This window comes from Hemiscyllium ocellatum, chromosome 11, assembly GCF_020745735.1.
Source record: "Hemiscyllium ocellatum isolate sHemOce1 chromosome 11, sHemOce1.pat.X.cur, whole genome shotgun sequence".
Classification (NCBI taxonomy): domain Eukaryota; kingdom Metazoa; phylum Chordata; class Chondrichthyes; order Orectolobiformes; family Hemiscylliidae; genus Hemiscyllium; species Hemiscyllium ocellatum.
The window spans coordinates 93,399,779-93,421,292 of NC_083411.1; the positions used below are offsets into that span (position 1 = coordinate 93,399,779).

At 39.5% G+C, this 21,514-nt stretch overlaps 1 protein-coding gene across 1 annotated transcript in view; it reads right to left on the reverse strand.

Annotated features, from left to right (window-relative positions):
• xpnpep2 (X-prolyl aminopeptidase (aminopeptidase P) 2, membrane-bound) overlaps positions 1 to 21,514 on the reverse strand; it is a 72,962-nt gene that overhangs the window by 12,963 nt on the left and 38,485 nt on the right. Inside the window, exons 12-18 of the mRNA XM_060832268.1 lie at positions 17,343 to 17,538; positions 11,577 to 11,666; positions 10,970 to 11,079; positions 9,303 to 9,380; positions 8,076 to 8,147; positions 6,648 to 6,708; positions 5,176 to 5,245 (exon numbers count right to left, since the gene is read on the reverse strand). Coding sequence (XP_060688251.1) covers positions 5,176 to 5,245; positions 6,648 to 6,708; positions 8,076 to 8,147; positions 9,303 to 9,380; positions 10,970 to 11,079; positions 11,577 to 11,666; positions 17,343 to 17,538 — 677 coding nt within the window. The remainder of the gene's footprint in view (positions 1 to 5,175; positions 5,246 to 6,647; positions 6,709 to 8,075; positions 8,148 to 9,302; positions 9,381 to 10,969; positions 11,080 to 11,576; positions 11,667 to 17,342; positions 17,539 to 21,514) is intronic.

Below are 21,514 nucleotides of genomic sequence, written 5' to 3' on the forward strand. Positions count from 1 at the left end.
TGGAGCCGTTTATCACTACTGTTTGTTTCCTGTCAGCCAACCAACTTTCAATCCAAGTCAGTACTTTGCTCCCAATACCAGGCGCCCTAATTTTGCTCACTAACCTCCTATGTGGTACTTTATCAAAGGCTTTCTGAAAGTCCAGGTACACTACATCCACTGGATCTCCCTTGTCCATCTTCAAAGTTACATCCTTAAAAAATTCCAGAAGATTAGTCAAGCATGATTTCCCCTTCATAAATTCATGCTGACTCTGACCTATCCTGTTACTGCTATCCAGTATCAGGCAAAAGCTTTTCCTCACAGAAACACTGTGGGCTATGCAGTATAGCTGAGGGAGCAAAATACTAAAAGGCATGGCAATACAGAGAGGCTGGGAGCAACTGGAAAAGCACTAAGGGAGTGACTGCTAAGAAAGCAAGTGAGCAGTTTTGAGATGCAGCATGGTCCAAACCATACTCATACACAGGGACCCTCCAGCAACATTTCAATGATAATTGCTGGTGCATTCTAAGCTCAGTGCTATGACAGTCCAGTGAGGTTTGCGCATGTTCAATGTCAGAGCCTGTAAGTATGGGGTGCACACAGCCACTGCCCATGGGATGTGCCTTGAGATGTCGGTGCTGCGTGTCCAAGTTGGAGTTTCAGAGAAGCAAGTGGATTGTTGGAGTTGGTTGGTATCTGCTGACTTTCACATTGGCATTTCCTAGCATTTACCTTTATCGGATGAGTAGTAAAATGGGAACCTGCATATTAAAAATGTCAGATTAGATAGTATGAGGGTGATAATGAGTAATAATTCATTAATAAGAATCTTGACGTGACATCCTGCGCTTAACTGGAAAAATGAGACTTGTTAGTTCTAACATTGAGAAAGGCCTCATTCAATCCTCCATAGTATCCCAGATGCAGTGGAATCTGCATCTGTCCATTTACTGTCCATTAAGAGCAAAAATAGGCACTGGGAAAACATTAGTTCCTCGGTGGTTCAATGAACTACAGAGAACTCATACAAGGTTTTTTGATAAAATAATCATTCCCAGTTGCTCCACAGGAGCATAATCAATTTAAGCTTGACATTCAGTGACATAAGGAGACAGGAACTAAAGCTGGGCCACGATGTGACTTTATACAGCATCTGAAAAGGAGCAGAGAAAGCATTAAACTACCAGATTTGATTTTCAATCAGTTATATGATTTCAGTCAGATCATGAGAAGTGTTACAATTAACTTTAGTGTCCTTTGGGGTTGAGGAGGATAACATCAGTTTTGAACTTTATCTCTCAACTAGATCCAAACCATTCCTGGGGGTACCTGAAGGTGCTGCCTGAAGAAAGTTATATTCTCAGGTTAGATGTTCTGATGATAAAATCAGCTAGAATCAGTCATTATTATGAGTCCTCCAAAGTACAATGACCACTTGTGTGACGTCCTAAGTTTTTATCATCGATAGTCACAGGTGAGGTGTCGGAAGACTGGAGGTTGGCAAACGTGGTGCCACTGTTTAAGAAGGTCAATAAAGCCAAGCCAGGGAACTATAGAATGGTGAGCCTGACCTTAGTGGTGGGCAAGTTGTTGGAGGGAATCCTGAGGGACAGAATGTACATGTATTTGGAAAGGCAAGGACTGATTCGGGATAGTCAACATGGCTTTGTGCGTGGGAAACCATGTCTCACAAACTTGATTGAGATTTTTGAAGAAGTAACAAAGAAGAATGATGAGGGCAGAGCAGTAGATGTGATCTATATGGACTTCAGTAAGGTTTTTGACAAGGTTCCCCATGGGAGACTGGTGAGCAAGGTTATATCTCATGGAATACAGGTAGAACTAGCCATTTGGATACAGAACTGGCTCAAAGGTAGAAGACAGAGGGTGGTGGTGGAGGGTTGTTTTTCGGACTGGAGGCCTGTGACCAGTGGAGTGCCACAAGCATCGGTGCTAGGCCCTCTACTTTTTGTCATTTACATAAATGATTTGCATGCGAGCATAAGAGGTACAGTTAGTAAGTTTGCAGATGACACCAAAATTGGAGGTGTAGCAGACAGCAAAGAGGGTTACCTCAGATTACAACAGGATCTGGACCAAATGGGCCAATGGGCTGAGAAGTGACAGATTGAGTTTAATTCAGATAAATGCGAGGTGCTGCATTTTGGGAAAGCAAATCTTAGCAGGACTTATACACTTAATAGTAAGGTCCTGGGGAGTGTTGCTGAACAAAGAGACCTTGGAGTGCAGGTTCATAGCTCCTTGAAAGTGGAGTCACAGGTAGATAGGATAGTGAAGAAGGCATTTGGTATGCTTTCCTTTATTGGTCAGAGTATTGAGTACAGGAGTTGGGAGGTCATGTTGCGGCTGTACAGGACATTGGTTAGGCCACTGTTCGAATATTGCGTGCAATTCTGGTGTCATTCCTATCAGAAAGATGTTGTGAAACTTGAAAGGGTTCAGAAAAGATTTACAAGGATGTTGCCAGGGTTGAGAATCTGAGCTACAGAGAGAGGCTGAACAGGCTGGGGCTGTTTTCCCTGGAGCATCGGAGGCTGAGGGGTGACCTTATAGAGGTTTACAAAATTATGAGGGGCATGGATAGGATAAATAGACAAAGTCTTTTCCCTAAGGTCGCGGGGTCCAGAACTAGAGGACATAGGTTTAGGATGAGAGGGGAAAGATATAAAAGAGACCTAAGGGCCAACTTTTCCATGCAGAGGGTGGTACGTGTATGGAATGAGCTGCCAGAGGATGTGGTGGAGGCTGGTATAATTGCAACATTTAAGAGGCATTTGGATAGGTATATGAATAGGAAGGGTTTGGAGGGATATGGGCCAGGTGCTGGCAGGTGGGACTAGATTGGGTTGAGATATCTGGTCGGCATGGATGGGTTGGACCGAAGGGTCTGTTTCCATGCTGTACATCTCTATGACTCTATGACTGTTTCTGCAGAATAGAGCACAGCACTGGCACAGATAAGGAATCCAGTTTGAGAGCAATAATCTCATCTCTGAATGAGTCTATTTAATCACTCCAGTTTGTGAAAGTGATTTACTGATCAACTCAGAAAAATGAGTGCATGCAGCAAAAGACCTCAAAACTCAATGACCTGTTTGTAAACTCAAATAAAATCAAGCCATTTTTGTTGCATGAACTATTATATTGGTGAAATAAAGCCTATGTGGTGAAGTGGGAAATGACACAACAGATAAGAAGAGGCTCACTTGAAACTCAGAAAATGTTTCCCAAAAACTACTTTTTAAAAGAGAAATGGCACATGTGGTGTTGCTTAATAATGAGTTTGAGAGAGAGCGTACTTCAAGGTAGCTTTACTCATAAATGAGACCCTCAACAAGAAATCCTATGTGCCAATGACTAGTACACAGTAGCACTTCTGTTTAGTAACTCTTGCACAAATAATGCAATAGATCCCAATATAATATTAAAACAAAACAGGCTGAAATTGCTTTTGGACTAACCTACTATATTTAATGACCCAGCCTTGACAGCCCTCTGAGGTAAAGAATTTGACAGATTCATTATTCTTTGAGAGAAGAAATTCCACCTCATCTGTCTTAAATGGGTGATCCCTCACCCTAAGTTCATTTATTAAACCTGCCTTATTACGTATTAATAAAATCAATACAGCTTGATCACTGGTAAGATCCACAATTTATTGCTCTAAGAAAATGCCCCAAATAACGTTTATGAATTCTTCCTTGTGGCTACCTGTGCTAATTTAATTTTCCCAAGCTTTATTAAAAATAATCTTATCCATAATTTACGTACTGTTTTTCTTTATATGCTTTTAATATCTCCTGATTTATTCTCTGTCCTGCAGAAAACTACAGTAAAGGAACCCATAGACTACTTCCATCAATGGCTCCTTACCTCCAGCCATATAGACTATACAGCAGCTTTGGGGTGTTTAGCACTGCTACCTCACAGTGCCAGGGACCTGGGTTCATTTCCCACCTCGGGCAACTGTCTGTGGGAGTTTGCACATTCTCCCCGTGTCTGAGCAGTATTCCTCTAGTTTCCTCCCACGATTCAAAGATGTGCAGGTCAGGTGAATTGGTCATGCTACATTGCCCATTGTGTTAGGTGCATTCTTCAGGGAAATTGTTCTGGGTGGGTTGCTCATCGGAGGGCTGGTGTGAAATCGTTGGGCCAATTGGCCTGGTTCCACACTGTACCTTTCACAAAATTCCACAATGTATGCCTTTTTACACTGTGTCCCTTGTTGCTGCACTCTGGGTGTCATTACCAAAATAGGTGTCTTGCAATGCATCTAAATCTTCTGCTTCATAAACTTACTGATCCCCTTTTCCTGAACTCTCCCCTTTCTAAACAGGAAAATTAGTCTTTACAGAATGTGAGACAGAGATAGAAACTTCTTTTTTTTTCTGGTTTTGAAAGGGTTAATGGTGAGGAATACATTAAACTCTATCCAATATGATGATGTCTTTGGACTTGCATGGTTAGAACAGCTAATTTTGTAGCCAGACCTACCATCTAAGACTCCTCATGGTCTTAGTGACAGTTTCTATCATACTGATGTATCATGTGCCTGATTGCTATCATGCAATAAACTAAAACTTGCTTAAGATAAGTAACTCTCTTCTCATTTGATTACCTAGTAGTTTTCTACTTTTAAGCTGCAGTATTCAGCCCTGTAGACCCCTGTCTAAAAGGGAATGGTAACCAAGAGTCCAACAGATGAGCAGTTGTGAAGGTCTTACACGTAACAAAACTTCATAAGTGCTATACAGAGTTACTGACAATAAGATGGGAATGTGGGATTAAACCAGATGGTTAATTGTTAGCTGTATATACACCATGACTTGTGCTGTAGATTTCTATGGTACTTATCAGGACTGGTGGTGTCACTGTCTGTAGGCAATTTATAGGCACAATTTTATGCCTGCAATGTAAGAGTGATTGAAATCAAAGTTTGTGAGAAGATTTGTAACTCGGGTGCTCGTTGTTGTGGTTCTGTTCACTGAGCTGGGAATTTGTGTTGCAGACGTTTTGTCCCCTGTCTAGGTGACATCCTCAGTGCTTGGGAGCCTTCTGTGAGGCTATGTTTTGGGCAGTGGGCCAAGCTTTTTCAAATACAGTGTATAGCTTCCCAGATGATAGCATACATTCAGAAAATTGCCCTTATTCATTCCATTGCTGACTTACCAATTGTCAGTGTTGGGAAGATAGATCGAGCCAAATCAATGTTTCCCATCAGCACTCGAGTGTAAGCTTCCTGATGAGTATACAAAAAATAATCATTTCTTGAAGGAGAAGATCATTCTGTTTTAGAGTGAGGTTTTAATTATGTCACTTGAAGAAATCTGTGTTTTAATTAGATCCAACTGATCTAGATATTTTGACACAATTTTGGAGCAGACCAAAAAGTAATTTTTGAACAGTTCTTCCTCTGAGAATATTTTAAATAAAACTTTAGAACTTTTTGCAAATTGTTAAAGTTTATTACAATTCATAGCTACATTATGATTTCTTAAAAATTAAAACTTAAGAGAAGATACAAACGAAACAGCTTTAAAATAAATGGAGGATTAGGAACCAATAGCTGCCTGAATTTTTAAAGGAAAGATTAAAGGAACGAAAGTGAATAAAGAGTAATTTAAGGAGAAAATGAGATTCTGGCATTGATATGCAATACAAAACACAAAATCAAAAGAGACAAAAATCAAATTGGTGCATGACTTTGGCTAAGATTTAGTTAGAGGGCTGGAAATCATTTTGAACATCCTAGAAATGCTAGAGGTATGGGAATTACAGGAAGCTAACTGGAGAATGGAGAATGCGAGGGGAGATGCAACAGATTTTTGGTGTGTGCCCAAGTTTTGCAAACCTGTTAACCAGGAGCAGAAATTTGTAAAATCTATTCCTTTATTTGAATTATAGATTTTAAAAAAACTAGGAATGTATTCACTAGTGAAGAGGAGCATTAAACAAAAGGTGTTTGTAAAATTATGGAAGAATTTATTTGGGGAGTTAGTGAACCTTGATAGCTAGTTTACCAGGACACAAGTGTCAATGCATTCATCCCTGACTCTACAACTGATTTTGCCAAATTTTAAGTATTTTGCCAGAAGTCTTGTACTTTAGAAGGCAATGAGCTGCATCTGAGCTATTCCATCTGTAATGAGACTGGAAAGACAACACAAATGTCTCAGGCTATGTTAAGTCATTGGGTAATCTCATCTCAAGAAAGCCTTGTGCAGTGCTCCCAGTAATCTCATTTAATAAGAACTACACTTTTTTTTAAAGAAAAGCTCCCCCCTTTCATTGGGAGTTCAGCTTACAATCTGAGCCTAGTCCTTTTACACCTTTTCAGGGCTGCATTGTGGGAATCTAGTTAGATGGTGATCAGGAATGGCAGAAACATGACCAACTTCTAGTCTGTAGAATATAGCTTTGTAACCAGCTTCTGCACAGAGACTAACTTACTCAATTACAGTTTGGGAAATGCAGTAAGGGTATTCTTCCTCTATATGATTAGCTTTACTTTCGCAGTGTATTTCAAAACTGAGCCAGTGGAAAGCTCAAGAGTAAATAGTTTTACTTCTGGATCCACCTGAATGATCAACATAAGTCTGCATAATGAAATGCTGACTGAACAGACTTGCAGACTTACTTACCTTCTGAAAATCGGTTGGGGTTCCCCAGTGTAATGTGCGGGTAATATCAGTTGTTCCATCCCTAAAATTTCAATATGATGTCAAACAGTTTTTAAAAGGAAGATTCATTTGTTCAAGGCAACATATGGCTGACTATCATTTTACTTCCTCAGGGTAACATGGTATAGACACGGTGGCACAGTGGTTAGCACTGCTGCCTCACAGCGCCTGTAGACGCGGGTTCAATTCCCGACTCAGGCGACTGACTGTGTGGAGTTTGCACGTTCTCCCCGTGTCTGCGTGGGTTTCCTCCGGGTGCTCCGGTTTCCTCCGGGTCAGGTGAATTGGCCATGCTAAATTGCCCATAGTGTTAGGTAAGGGGTAAATGTAGGGGTATGGGTGGGTTGCGCTTCGGCGGGTCGGTGTGGACTTGTTGGGCTGAAGGGCCTGTTTCCACACTGTAAGTCTAATCTAATTTTTAAAAAAATCTCCATCAAACTTATAAATATGATCACTTCACACCTTTTCACATCTTTCAGGAACATCTGAAAGCATTTTACACATTACAAAGTACTTTGAAGTGTAGTAACTTTGCAATGTTATGTTAAGTAAGCAAACACTTTTGTATTTATATTTTGTCTGAGATATTTAGCACATTCAGCAATGAAGTGAATTATCAATTGCCGTGTTTTTAGGCAGAGCTAATTGAGGGAAGGATTGTTGTAATCACATTGGAAAAATGTTACATTCCACTTTGATAATGTCTTGTGATTTAGAAATACAGAACTTAGAAAACCTTGCTCCAATATTTCTGATGTGACTAAAATGTTACGACAAGGGGAAACTACCTAATACAAAATGATTGTTAGGTGACGATCTAGAAAAGGTAGAGAAGCTGTTTTTGCAACCCAACAAAGATGGTGCAATTTCTCTTGCATGGATTTTCTCTTTCTTATGTCTGATGGCCAAAGGACCACCATGTAGATGGAAGAGGCTTAGTAATCAATTACATTGAAGAACTCTCAGAAGCAAAAGGGAAGTAAAAAGTGCATTGATTATTGTTAATTTGCCTGCTAACACACCAAGTTTACCTTTTGCTTGTATTTGTTCTGTGTTGAAATCAAAAATTATCCCATTACTTTAAAATCATTCCTAAATCAAAACTGGGGTCCTTTTATCTCCTTTAGGTTATTCTCCCTCATTTTTGTGGTCTTTTAAATCCAAATTTTAGCATCAATGCTTGAAAGTGGTGTCACAATAGAAATCTAAAGGAAACTGTCAATAATATGGGAGAATCATATTTAGGTAATTGAAGAATTGGCTCGACATGTTGCATTCCCACTGTGGGCCCATTGTTACTAAATCTACCCTGCACTGTAGATGGAATAAGTCTTCACCAGCAAGATCTGTTTCTGTAATAATTGTGTGATTGTGTGTCAGTGTACTTACAAGTATTGTCCTCCAGAATCTATCAGGTACATCTCATCTGGAGTTAGCTTCCTGTTGGTTTCATGACTTGGACTAAGTCAAAAAGTGAAAAAAAAGTCAATAACACTGGCAATTCAGACACAGTAAAACAGCCTCAAATTAAAATCAGTAATTCAGCCTGATAGCTTTGATTGCTGACAATTTTTAAGTTTTATTGGCATAGTTGCTTTGACATGTTTTCAATTTCTAAGAGCATAGAAATAGTTTTTCCTCTTTTGCACATCCTCACAATCAAGATATATCGAACCATCCCTTTATCTACATTCTTCTTTACTTTGGTCTCAAATTTCACAATTCTTTCTGGCAATAACCAACCTTTCCAATCAAATACTTACTTCCTGAAATGGGGATTCTTTTACGTGAAACATTGGGGAAAGCACAATTGAGAAGGACTGTGCACAAAATATTGTTGCAAACCTAATTTTGTCTCTGTTTTTACTGCACTTTATGTTACCTTTTTAAAATATGCTCCCTGGTTTGTTTTTTAACTGCAAAGAAGGGCTGAATTTTCCTAATTTTTGGCTTAATATTATTTTCAGGTAGTTTCATAGAAGGATTCCCTTCTGGAAGGACATCCTGTTTTCAGTGGATTTTCAAAGGCTACTATACCAGATACAGCCAGTCTGAGCCCAGATAGCAACCCAAATCAGTGCTGCTTCATGCACCAGGAGAAATGCCTGCCAGTGCCTGAAGATTAATCTTGTTCATTCTGTCTCTTTCTCACATGCGCTCTAATGCTGTCAGTGCACAGTATCATCAATCTCATGGGTGTGCAATTCTACTCTTGCATACATCCATCTCCACACAGTGGCTTTTATCTGCCTCATCATTATTAGGCAAATCTAAGCAGCTGCTCTTAAGGTAATGATTAGAACTCAGCTATTGACCTCCAGAAACTTATGACAAGTCGAAGAGGAGATTTAAGGTCATACTAAAAACATTTTTCTTTATTGCTCACAAGGGATGGGCACTTATTTTGCTGTGGCCTAATATAATGTGTCTCTTTGTACTTTCACTACAAAATCCAAACCATAAATTCTGATCTTTGTATTTAGTAGTGCAAAAACATAATTCTATGGTATTATCACACTCACCTGTACAGAAGATTTATGTTACATGCAATGACAGATTTAGCAGAATCAACTATTTGATCTTTACCTCATGGGATCCACATTTCTCTACACTGACCTGTAGTGAGCAAGGGCTGCATTCAAACCACTGGCAGAAATCGTCTCGAAGCTGATGCCCTTGGAATACTTTTGCTCGCTGTAAAAATATGTGACAAGGTTTTCCTCAACTGGTCCATGATATTGGTGATTGTTAACTCATACAGTTAAAACGATGCATCAGTGGCTTGGAAATTGTTGGTAACAACATTGGCTGGATGTTTCATCTGCTGATGTGGCTTTCTAAGCCTATGATTTTATTTGACAGCTCCTTGATTTAAAATAAACTAATTAGTGTCTGCACTAAAGTAGCAGGCAGAGGAACATTTTTCCATTAATGTTAGCAATGTTAATTTCTGAGCTTACACTGTTAATGAAAGATGCATTGACTGTAACAATGCAAACATTATTTAAAAATCTACCTTTGTGCATAACAATTCAGTCACAGAACAGAAATGTGTCGCAGTAAGGTATCAGTCTGAGGGTTGTATAAATGCTTGTCCAGCCAATGATGGTCAGATTCCCTGAATGAATAGATGAATCACACCACTCTTTAGATGTAGTTTCATAGCCACACATTATCCATTGCAAATACTAAAAGGAATGATCTTATATCAGTTGTACTTATTACAGTAATGCAATAAAACCATTGGTGTATGGACATTTATTTCAATATATTCCTCACAACCACAGTGCATGTTAAAGTTTAAGGTTGTCTTGGATTCATGTATATGTCATATATTTTCATGATGGCAGTCAAAATGAGACAAACAGCTCTTTCCAATTCAAAGTTCTATACTGGAGATGCTATGTATAAACTATGCATATGATTCAAGATCAAACTGTGATGCTAATCTGTCATGAAATAGACAATAGCTGCCAGGATAAAGCTCTGTGGCCAAAGTACAACATACTTCATTGTTGGAGCTACAAACTACTGGTACTAAGTAGACCTGGTGTTTAACTTCAGTATACTTAAACCTCAAGATAGTTGATATAATGCATCATGCTTTGTGTAGGTATTTCTACACTAAACGTATTGTATATCTGCTACTTGGTAATTTTAAAACCTACAAGGAATACAGCAAAACATGGTAATTTTGAAGAGACGTTCCTTTATAAGGTTTAGGATTAGATGGCAATGTGGCTAAGCACAATGCCCTTTTGAAAAATAAACACAGAGGGATTTCTGTTCTATTTGATGCTGGACTTTTGCCACAAACGAAACAATGGCATCAACTGAAGTATTTGAAGATGATCAAAACTTTGGTGACAATTTGAACAAAAGAAAAATCATCAAAATTATTGCACAAATCAGTGTATGGATATATGACTACTCAATTTGTGCATTTCAAATTTCTCAAAATAAAGTATATTTCAAAATCCTAAGGTATAATATTTTAATTTAAAATATCTTAAATTAATTGCATAGGAATGTTTTCAGCATTTACAAGCGTACATTCCAATTTCTTCTACAGTTTCAATACAACATTCCATGACATAGTGATGAAACATTTAATACATCTGGAGATTGAAGCTTAGTAATTGTTTCAATGTATTTTAGTTTTGAAAATATTGTCCATGTAGTATAGAAGGTTGGTAAATTGTGCTTGAGTAACATGTTTGAATTAAGCATGAGCCAGTGTATACACGACACATCTTCATTCAAATTTTCTGCAAATTTTGTACCTGCGTAACTTGTTGACATAGTTTGCACCTGACAGTTCTGTCACATTTCCTTTTGGAACACTTTTTTCCAGCCATACAAAATAGCGTATGACAGCAACTGCATCACGCACCTGAGAAAACAGCAGCTTTCAAAGTAAATACTGCATTATTATACCCAGATCCCAACAACCCCATCGCTGTTCCCTACATGAGCATTCTCATGATCATCTCTACATCATTTCTCATACCAGCGAGATAATCGCTATTGCAGGTCTCATTCCAAGATGGGAACATTTAGTATTTCATGTAGTCTTTTCTTACTACTTTAAATGCTTCCTTCCTGACATACAATTTACATCTTGTTTGTTTAGCTGTATTTTTAAGAGGTTATGAAGCAGTTTTAAAGAGCTTACTAAAATATTGCATTATGAATGGACATTTTTGCACAAGCACGTTCATTAGTTTTTTTTTAGAAAATAATGGTAAGCTTGAATTATCCTGCTCTTGTTGGATGAAAATCATGCCGCGCAGGACCAACTTTGCTGTTGCTTACACCATCTATGGCTTTGGTTGGATATGTTTCCTGTAGGGGTGCATTTGTCTCTATCTATTATGTCAGTATACTCACATGTGCTGCTTTCAGTCCTTTCTGTTCTGTGCTGTCTTTAACAGATTTGGTGAGTTGCACTGGGGAATATTTATTAATAAGCAATTTTGACTGCAAGAATGGGAAAATAAAGCAATAATTAATGTTCAAGGCTCACCTTTTACAAACACGTGCACATACTTTTATACAAGAAATGAATTTGCTCAATGCTGTCTGAACTTAAATATCACTTTGTGATATTTCTGTCATTATTTCTGAACCCTGTAAATTGGAACAACTATTACATTGCAAGTTGAAATCCCATTTTTTTTTGTGTGATGTTTAATCTCTGAATAAAAACCGAAAGAACTGAGGAAGCTGTAAATCAAATCCAAAATTGGAAATTGCTGGAAAAGCTCAGCAGCTCTGGCAGCATCTTCAATATATTGATTAGATTAGATTACTTACAGTGTGGAAACAGGCCCTTCGGCCCAACAAGTCCACACCGACCCGCCGAAGCGCAACCCACCCATACCCCTACATTTACCCCTTACTTAACACTACGGGCAATTTAGCATGGCCAATTCACCTGACCCGCACATCTTTGGACTGTGGGAGGAAACCAGAGCACCCGGAGGAAACCCATGCAGACACGGGGAGAATGTGCAAACTCCACACAGTCAGTCGCCTGAGTCGGGAATTGAATCCGGGTCTCAGGCGCTGTGAGACAGCAGTGCTAACCACTGTGCCACCGTGCCGCCCATCTGTGGAGAGAAATCAGAGTTAATAGTTTGGGTTCAGTGACACTCCCTCAGAACTGACGGAGATAGGAAAATGTCAGTTTATATGCAGATGTTTCGGGTGGGGGAGGGAAAAAGATGAAAACGATAGGATGGTTAGAGCTCAAAGAGAGGGAGGAACAGTTGAACAAATAAAGGAGTCGATAACAATCTGTCTGGGGTGGGGGTAGGGGAGGTGAAAAGCTGTTAATGGAGATGGTTAATGGTTAACAACAGACAGTATGTACAGGCAGGTTCTGTGATAACAAGGCCTGGTGAGTGTGGTAGGGGACTAGGATGTGGGGGAGTTCAGACTAAAATTATTGAACTTGATATTGAGACTGGAGGGCTGCAGGGTCCCCAAGCTGAAACTGAGGTATTGTTCTTCCAGCTCCCAATGATGACCCCCCTCCCCAACAATGATGCTGCACAACCCCTGCTCCCCCCCCCCCCCCCCACCCCCAACAGTCCTGTGGCACCTTTCCCTGCAACAGCCAAAGGTGTAACACCTGCCCATTTACCTCCTCCCTCCTCAGTATCCAAGGGCCCAAACATACCTTCCAGGTGAAGCAGGACTTTACCTGCACTTCTCATAATCTAGTCCATTGCATTCGCTGCTCGCAATGTGGTATCTTCTACATTGGGGGAAGGAAGTGTAGACTGGGTGACTGCTTCGAAGAACAGCTACCTTCTGCCCTCAAAAAAGATCCTGAGCTTCCAATTGCCTTCCACTTTAATACACTACCCTGTTCCCTGGTCAACATCTCTGCCTCAGGCTTGCTGTGTTCCAGTGAAGCTCAGCTCAGACTGGAAGAATAACACCTCATGTTATGCTTGGTGAACCCTGCAGCCCTCTGGACTCAATATCAAGTTCAATAATTTTAGGGTCTGAATTCCCCCCTGTCCTAGCCCCCTACCACATACACCAGGCTTTGTTATCACATAGTATGGCAGTACACACTACCTATTGTTAGTCACTAACAGTCTCCATTAACATAGAGATTGTTGTTGATTCCTTTGTCTGTCCTCTTTGGGCTCTATCCCCCTCTATTGTTTACTCCTTTCCCACTCCCCCCATGCTATGACATTTTCCTAGCTAACATCAGTTCTGAGGAAGGGTCACTGGACCCGAAACATTAACTTTGGTTTCTCTTACAGATGCTACCACACTTGCTGAGCTTTTTCTAGCAACTCCTGGTTTTGATTTTAATCTCTGATCTGGCAAAGGATTGGAACAAAGAGAACATAATTTTTTTTCTTGAGACTTGATATCTTGGCTGTGAACACTGCACAATAAATAATGATATGTCTCTTGGGGATGTCAGGTTGCACTGATTGCACAGTTGTTTGCTTCAGTCTCCTGGGGGACTCTGGTATGTGTGAATTATAAATCCAGGGTGTGCAATGCTTGCAGTGGATGTAGTCAAATGTTATGTCTTCTCACCAGGACAGTTGAATGTTAGCAGTTTAGTAAAAATGGGATAACAAGAACATAAGATGAGTCTCATGGATAAGCTGAGCTTTCAGAAGGCAACAATGATGCTCAGAGAGAAACTAGAAGAAGAGATGAGCTTAGACTATTCCAGTAAACAAGTCAAAATTATGGACGAAAATGAGGACTGCAGATGCTAGAGACTAGAGTCAAAATTAGAATGGTGCTGCAAAAGCACAGCAGGTCAGGCAGCATCCGAGGAGCAGGAAAATTGACCTTTCAGGCAAAAGCCCTTCACCAGTAACTCTTCATTCCTGAAGAAGGGCTCCTGGTGAAGGGCTTTTGCCTGAAAGGTCGATTTTCCTGCTCCTTGGATGCTGCCTGATCTGCCGTGCTTTTCTAGCACCATTCTAATCTTAAATCGAAATTATGCTTCAGTGAATAATCCATTACTCATTTTATCATGTGTTTGAACACAAGTGGGAAGGTTGAACATTCTTGACCAAGCTGTTAGATATATATGTGTAGAATATTGAATTATCTTATTCATATGAGATGATAATTCAAGACACTTAACATGAGGAGAAGATAATATTATGGATACCCCAAAAGAAAAATTAAGGAATGTAGAACAATTTCCTTGGAGCTTGTACAGCTGTAATTTTGATGGTAACACACAGTAAGTGAATCACAGGTTTTGAAGAAGTGTTCGAAAGTAAAGTCAACTATTTGACAGAGCATGGCATGAAGACTGAAGGATCAATAGTGCAATGCACTGAGTGAAGGATAAGAAGTGAGAGGAGGCAAGGGAAGCTTGCATGTATAGCTGTAAGAAGTCAACAAGATAAGTGATTCAGGACACAATTAGAATTTAGAAGTAAAGACAATAACCTTGAAGTCATTTCACTTGGGTACTTGATGTCAGTGAACTTGGAAAAGGAGTGGATCTTGGGAATGCAGGATGGTTTAGGAGATCTGGTTGCAACATCCTAACTCAGTTTTATGTTGTGAAGTGTAAAAATTAGACAGCAATTCCGGAGAGAATTATTAAAGTTAAGATGATACAAAAAAACGCAGTTTCAAATATGCCCTCTATGTTTCACATCTCATTCCACTTTGCAAATTGATATACTCGTAGAAGGTTGCACTTTCTGTGAACTACAATTCTCTGTTTTGAAGTGCAAAGTTCCATCTAACTAATGTCATTAACTATTAGGAGCAAATTACTGCAGATGCTAAAACCTGTACTGAAAATAAAAATGCTGGAGATCACAGCAGGTCAGGCAGCATATAAGGAAGGAAAGCAAGCTAATGTTTTGAGTCTAGATGACTCTTTGTCAGAGCTGAAACATTAGACACTAAAAGTTAGTTTACTTTCTTTCTCTATATGCTTTCTGACCAGTTGTGGTCTCAAACATTTTTTGGTTTCAGTCATGAAGTGTTACTTGACTGCAAAGCGTCTAAGACTCAAACAGCTGGAACTGCAAATGTATATCCATTATCTACAACTTAGTTTTGAGTTATATTAACACATGACAGTTTTGATCCCTATCATCTGAAATAATACCAATTGCTTGTTTAAGTTTTCCTACTCACATTGATGTTAATAATGGGATGCATCAAATATACAGAAATTTGGAAAAGTTCATTCACTGCACAACTCACCCCACAAGTGAAGAAACTGCATTCGGTCTAAGAGGGGGCTTTACTCTCCTTGGCTGGCTGTTTGGAGGCAAGTCTGAATATAAAATCCAATAGGTGGTCTTCCCACTGCTACCTGGCTAAAATTTCTTAGGGAGCAGTGAAAGCTGTGGGTGACCTGTACAGCCCATTGATGCCCTTAAATGACCAATTAATGGTAATTTAATAGCATCATTGCATACAACCAGTGTTTCATAGCACTGGACCTCTTGTGTAGATTCCCTAGGTTGGCCCAAAAAGTTCACCATCAAAATTTCACCCTCTTTCTGAAGATCTGAACCAAAACCATCATTTCACAGTTCCCCTTCTCTTCCAGAAAGCCCTGACTCCAGGCTGAACGGAGTTCCTTGGTGTGGTGGGACTATGATGAGATTTGTTGTAGAGTGGCATGACAGAAACATAGACTCTCTACAGAGTTAAGCAGGCCATTCAGCTCATTGGGTCCACATCAAATCTCTGAACAGTATCCTATCCAGACCCAGCCTCCCAAACCCATCCCTGTAATCCTGCATTTCTCATGGCTAATCCATCTAAACTACGCATCCCTAGATATTATGCAATTTAGCATGGCCAATCCACTTAAACTGCACATCTTTGGACTATGGGAGGAAACCAGAGCACCTGGAGGAAACCCATAGAGACAGTGGGAGAATGTGCAAACTCCACACAGACAGTCACCTGAGGCTGGATTCGAACTCAGGTCTCTGGCACTGTGAGGCAGCAGTGCTAACCATAGAGCTACTGTGCTGCCATGTCTGATGTGGTGGGACTGTGGTGTGGTGTGGTATGGTGTGGTGGGACTGCAGTATGATGTGGGACTTTGATGTAGCATAGTGGGACAGTGTTGTAGTGTGGTGGGATTGTGATATAATGTGGTGTAGTGGGATTGTGCTATAATGTGCTGTGGTATGAGGGGATTGTAGTGTGGTGTGGTGGGATGATAGATGCGTCATAGAGTGTCCTTGGAAATGACAACTGCCCTGGCCAAGACCGTGAGAAATTACAGAGTTGTGAATTTAGCCCAGTCCATCACAAAAACCTACCTTCCTCACATTGACTTCTTCTACTCTTCCCACTCGTTTGGGAACATCGCCAACATAATCAAAACCCCTCCCACCTCACTGATGAACTCTTCCATTGGGCAGAAGATAAACAAGTTTGAAAACACATAACGACAGATTTAAGAAAAGCTTTTTCCCTTCTGTTAATAGACTTAATGAATGGACCTCCCATATATTAGAATTGATCTTTCTTTGCCCCTGCTCTGTAGCTGTAACAAAATATTCTTTGGGATTCACTATTCAAGAGAAACGTGAAATGTGATCATTGAATGTATTCAAGACTGAGTTAAGTAGACTTTTGGTTAATGAGGGAGTCAAATATTATGGTGCACAGGCAAGAAATTGGAGTTAAGGTCACATTAGATTAACGTTGTCATTATTGAATAACAGAGCAAGCTTGAAGGATCAAATGGCTAACTCCTGCTTCTACTATTTACGGGATCCTTTCTGCGAGATGGTGTCAAAGTTGAAAAAGGTTGAAGAAGTGTAGCTCAGAATAGTGATTGCAGAGCATTTCTCCTTTTCTTTATTTCAACAAAATAAATGAAAAAATGTTCTGCACTTAATACTTTTCACTAAGATTGACACTCATGGGAAATATTGGCCAAGGCAGGTTGAGTAGCACATTTTAATTGTGACCAATTCAAAATGCAATAACAATTTTGCATTTAAAATCAAGAAGATATTTGGAGGAAGGGAATGAATGGAATGTTGGGCTATGAGTAAGAGGATGATTGGAGCATTTTGGACTTTTAATATACTGAGGAGACCAGAAATAGAGAGATTGCAACAGATGGTATTTTTTGGGTCTATTACAAAACTCCTCAAAATTTACCTCAGGAATGACTTCATAGACACCATAGTTTGTGTATTCCTGACCAATCCAGATTTTGACATTTCCTTGAACATATTCCTGCAGGTCTTTCCGGATATCTGTGTAAGGTTTCAGTTGAACACACATGTCTGTTGTACAAGTTGTATTCAAGTATTCTTTAATGTGTTGAGGCAATCGTGATTCATTCACAAATAACCTGGTCATTAAAGTACACATAGAGATATTAGTTATAATCTGACAAAATTACAGCATCTATGTAGTTTATAAATATCTCATTTATTTTATATATAACTGATAATTATGATATCTGAGCTCTAACATTGACAAGTCAGATGTATGTATATATGTATATATACACACACATTTGATATTCTTCAAGAAATGTTCACAAAGAGATAATTTACAGCTGTTCAGAGACATAAAAAATACTATTTCAAAGGTCAAATTAGTCATTAACTTATTTTGCTGCAATGTTGGCCTTCCTCTTAGTACGTGATATAAGCTCATGAGGGAGAGGTTGATTGAAGCTGACCTAATACTTTCTGCACTGACTGTGTGGCGGATGAACAATAAGCGGCTGTTTCCCCTGGTACAGGCAGGAATGGGTGAGCTGGATTGGTTTTGAGCATACAACTGTCTAAGTATATTGGTGATGTGAAGGTGCACATGTTAGACTGGGGTGGACAAAGTCAGAAGTCACTGTACCTGACCAAGGAGCAGCGCTCCAAAAGCTTGTGCTTTCAAATAAACCTGTTGGACTATAACTTGGTGACATGTGACTTCTGACAAAGTATATCTGCATTTGCAGCATCCGCAAGTTGGAGGCAAGCTCACAGACTGATCCAGAATGAGAAGAAAATGTGAAAAATGTAAAACTGGTGAATGCTTTCAGTTTTAAATTGCATCAAGCAAACTGATTTTCCCAGTTTCCAGATGACTAGCAATTAAATCTTAAAAAGAGTCTGAGACACTATTTTTTTTTGGATAGTTTTCTTTTACACAGAGAGAAACAAATGTAGAATAACTTTATTTCTCAAGCATGGTGGCTATAGTTCATCAAACTCATTTCCAGGAGTCTGTTGCTGCCAGATTAGGGATTGATTTTGAAAGCAGCAGTTATTTTAGATTTCATCCTTGTGAGAAAGATCAGATGAACTGCTACCAGATGGATCACAGATGATCTAACTAGATAAGTGGGTATTTCAAGGGGGCGGAATGTCAGGTCTGGTGTTTCCTCTCAGTGTTTTACCTGTAGACTAACTCTCGCCTTGCACTCAAGTGATTAATGAAGAGATGGTGCATAGGTAGGGATTGGGCTTTACTGGAAGTGATGCAGTAGCTGTTATTGCAAAAATACTTTGCTTTCAGGCCATAAACAGCCCAGCACAATTGCACAATGCAATCTCAATCTGTCATACATGTGGCTAGAACATTCAGAGGGCAATTAGTCACAGTTCATATTCTATCACCGACGTGTTTATACACATTCCTGGGATGTGTGTATTCCCGGCTATGCCAGCATATATTGCCCATCCATAATTGCTCTGAAGAAGATGGTAGTGAGCTGACTTCTTGAACCACTCTGGTATTTGGCTATGGGTACACTCACAGTTAGAGAAAGGAGTTTCAGGACTTTGAAACAGTGAAGAAATATCAATATAGTGCCACGTCAAGACGGTGTGAGGCTTGAAAGGGATTTTGTTCATGGTGGTGTCCCCACGTAACTGCTGCCCTTTTAGTTCTAGATGATAGAGGTTACTAGTTTGGAAGTTTGCTATCATAGGAGCCTTCATGAGAGACCACAATGCATCTTGTAGGCAGTGCATACTGCTCTAACTATGTATCAGTGGTGATGGGAGTGAATGTTGAAGCAGATGGATAAGCAATCAAATGGACTGTTTTGTCCTAAATGGTATTGAGTTTTTTTAATGTTCTTGGAGCTAGATCAATCCAGCCAAGTGGAGCATATTCCATCAAACTCCTGGACTGTGGGCAGGGAGAAAGGAGAAAGGAGGCAGGTAACCAGCCATAGAATCCATCATCTTTAATCTGCTCTTGTATCCACAATACTTGTGCAGCTAGTCCAGTTCAGATTCTGGTCAATGGTATGCACCCTGCCACCACCACCAACTCCCCCCTCCTCCCAACTCCCCAGGAATACCAAGGGGTGATGGTTACATTTTCTTTAATTGGAGATGGTCATTGCCTGTTCTGAATAAGGGTCACCGGACCTGAAATATTAACTCTGATTTCTCTTCACAGATGCTGCCAGACCTGCTGAGCTTTTCCAGCAATTTCTGTTTTTGTTATTGCCTGGCAGTTGTGAATGTCAATTGCCAATTATCAGCCTAAGCTTGGATTTTTCCAGAACTACATTCACATCCGCACCCCTGACCTAATAGTGGAGAAAAGGTCATTGATGAAGCAGTTCAAAATGGTTGGGCCTGAATCACAACTCTGACATGTCCTAAAGCTGAGATGTTTGATCAACAACAAACATAATCATCATCCTTTGAGCCAGCTATGACTCTAATAGCAGGGAAGCTCCTGATTCCCATTGACTCCAGTTGTCTAGATAGGGCTCCCTGCTTCATCACGTGATCAAATGCAGTCTTCAGGTTGAAAACAGTCAGTCATTTTCATATCACCTTATATATCTAATTGTTGAAAAGACCATAAAATATAGAAAAAAACCCTAAAGATTAACTGATAAGTATTGATATGGACCAGACCAAACCCCCTCAAAATATATTAAGGAAATAGGCTACACCCTAACTTCTTCTTATTTTAAATGAAAGTGTAAGGCGTTGCATTCCAGATGCAATTGGATTGGTCAAACTACTCAACTTTAAGCAAAACGCACTTTATCTTTTCAGTACCATTAAAATGCAGTCAAAATAAAAATAAAAGCAAAGAATTGGCTGGATCATAAGAACATAAGAAGTGGGAGGCTGCTTTACCATTCAATCAGATCATGGCTCTTCCTATTCCTTGGATGCTGCCTGACCTGCTGTGCTTTAACCAGCAACACATTTTCAACTGTGATCTCCAGCATCTGCAGACCTCATTTTTTGTCCCTTCATCTAATAATACCTCCATCAAAATGCTTAACAAAATAATATATTAACTATTTCTAATTAATTGTTCCAATGTAGTAATATCCCTAAACACACTCTTGGCAAAGGCAGATTCAGTAAAATATATTTGTCTCACATGCAATTCTAGCAACAGGAAGAGAACACCAGCTTTTAGCTGTAACAGTGGGAGGAATAGAAGCTTCCACATCCTGCTTCAAGATCCCAATAACTAAAGAAATGCAAACCCATGGTTCTGTGGGAGCTTGACCATTCAGACTGCTTCTATTGTTCCAACTTAAAAACGAAGTTCAAGATCTCGCAAACTGTTTACTTTATTGGCTTTGAGTAAGCCACTCAGTATCTCTGTCGCAACGTTTCTTCACAAAAAAAAGGACAAATATATATTTCTTTAAGCCAGAATATTGTCACAGTGCGGACAATATTTTGTTGATTTATATTGTTTGGTAGAATTAAAAGAAAATTTATGTTTATAAAGCACTCTTCATGTCTCCAGGATATCCCAATGCATTTCACATACTTCTGAAGCACAGTAATTGTTAGTCTATCAAATGTGACATCTAAATTATACAACCAGCAATGAGATAAATGACCAACTAATCTATTTTTGAAAGAGTAATTGAATACAAGTTCAGCATCTCAATTTGAATACAACAATAACTTGGGTGGGGTCTAAATAGATTTACATTCTTCTGCTATGGAGAGTTTATGTTATTTGGGATCAATAGCCAATGATGAAGCTCCAGAGCTCAATATATTAATTCTCCTGCAGCTTGCAATGTACTGTGAATTTATATGTATTTATGGCACCATTGGACTTGCTGAATAATGGACATTGATTTTCAAGGTCATATACCCGTGGTCACAAATTACCTGAATACATGAACTGACTGTGGCATTACTTTCAATTAATCTTTGTATTTGCCTGGATAGATGGTGCCCTAATTACCTTATGGGTTCTATATTTCTAACACCGTGAGCTCTCAGAGGCCTTCCTTGATTTCTTTCCACTCCTAGGGATAAAGATATTAGCTTCACCAATCATGGCATCAGTTATTTGCTTTCTACAAGGAACTG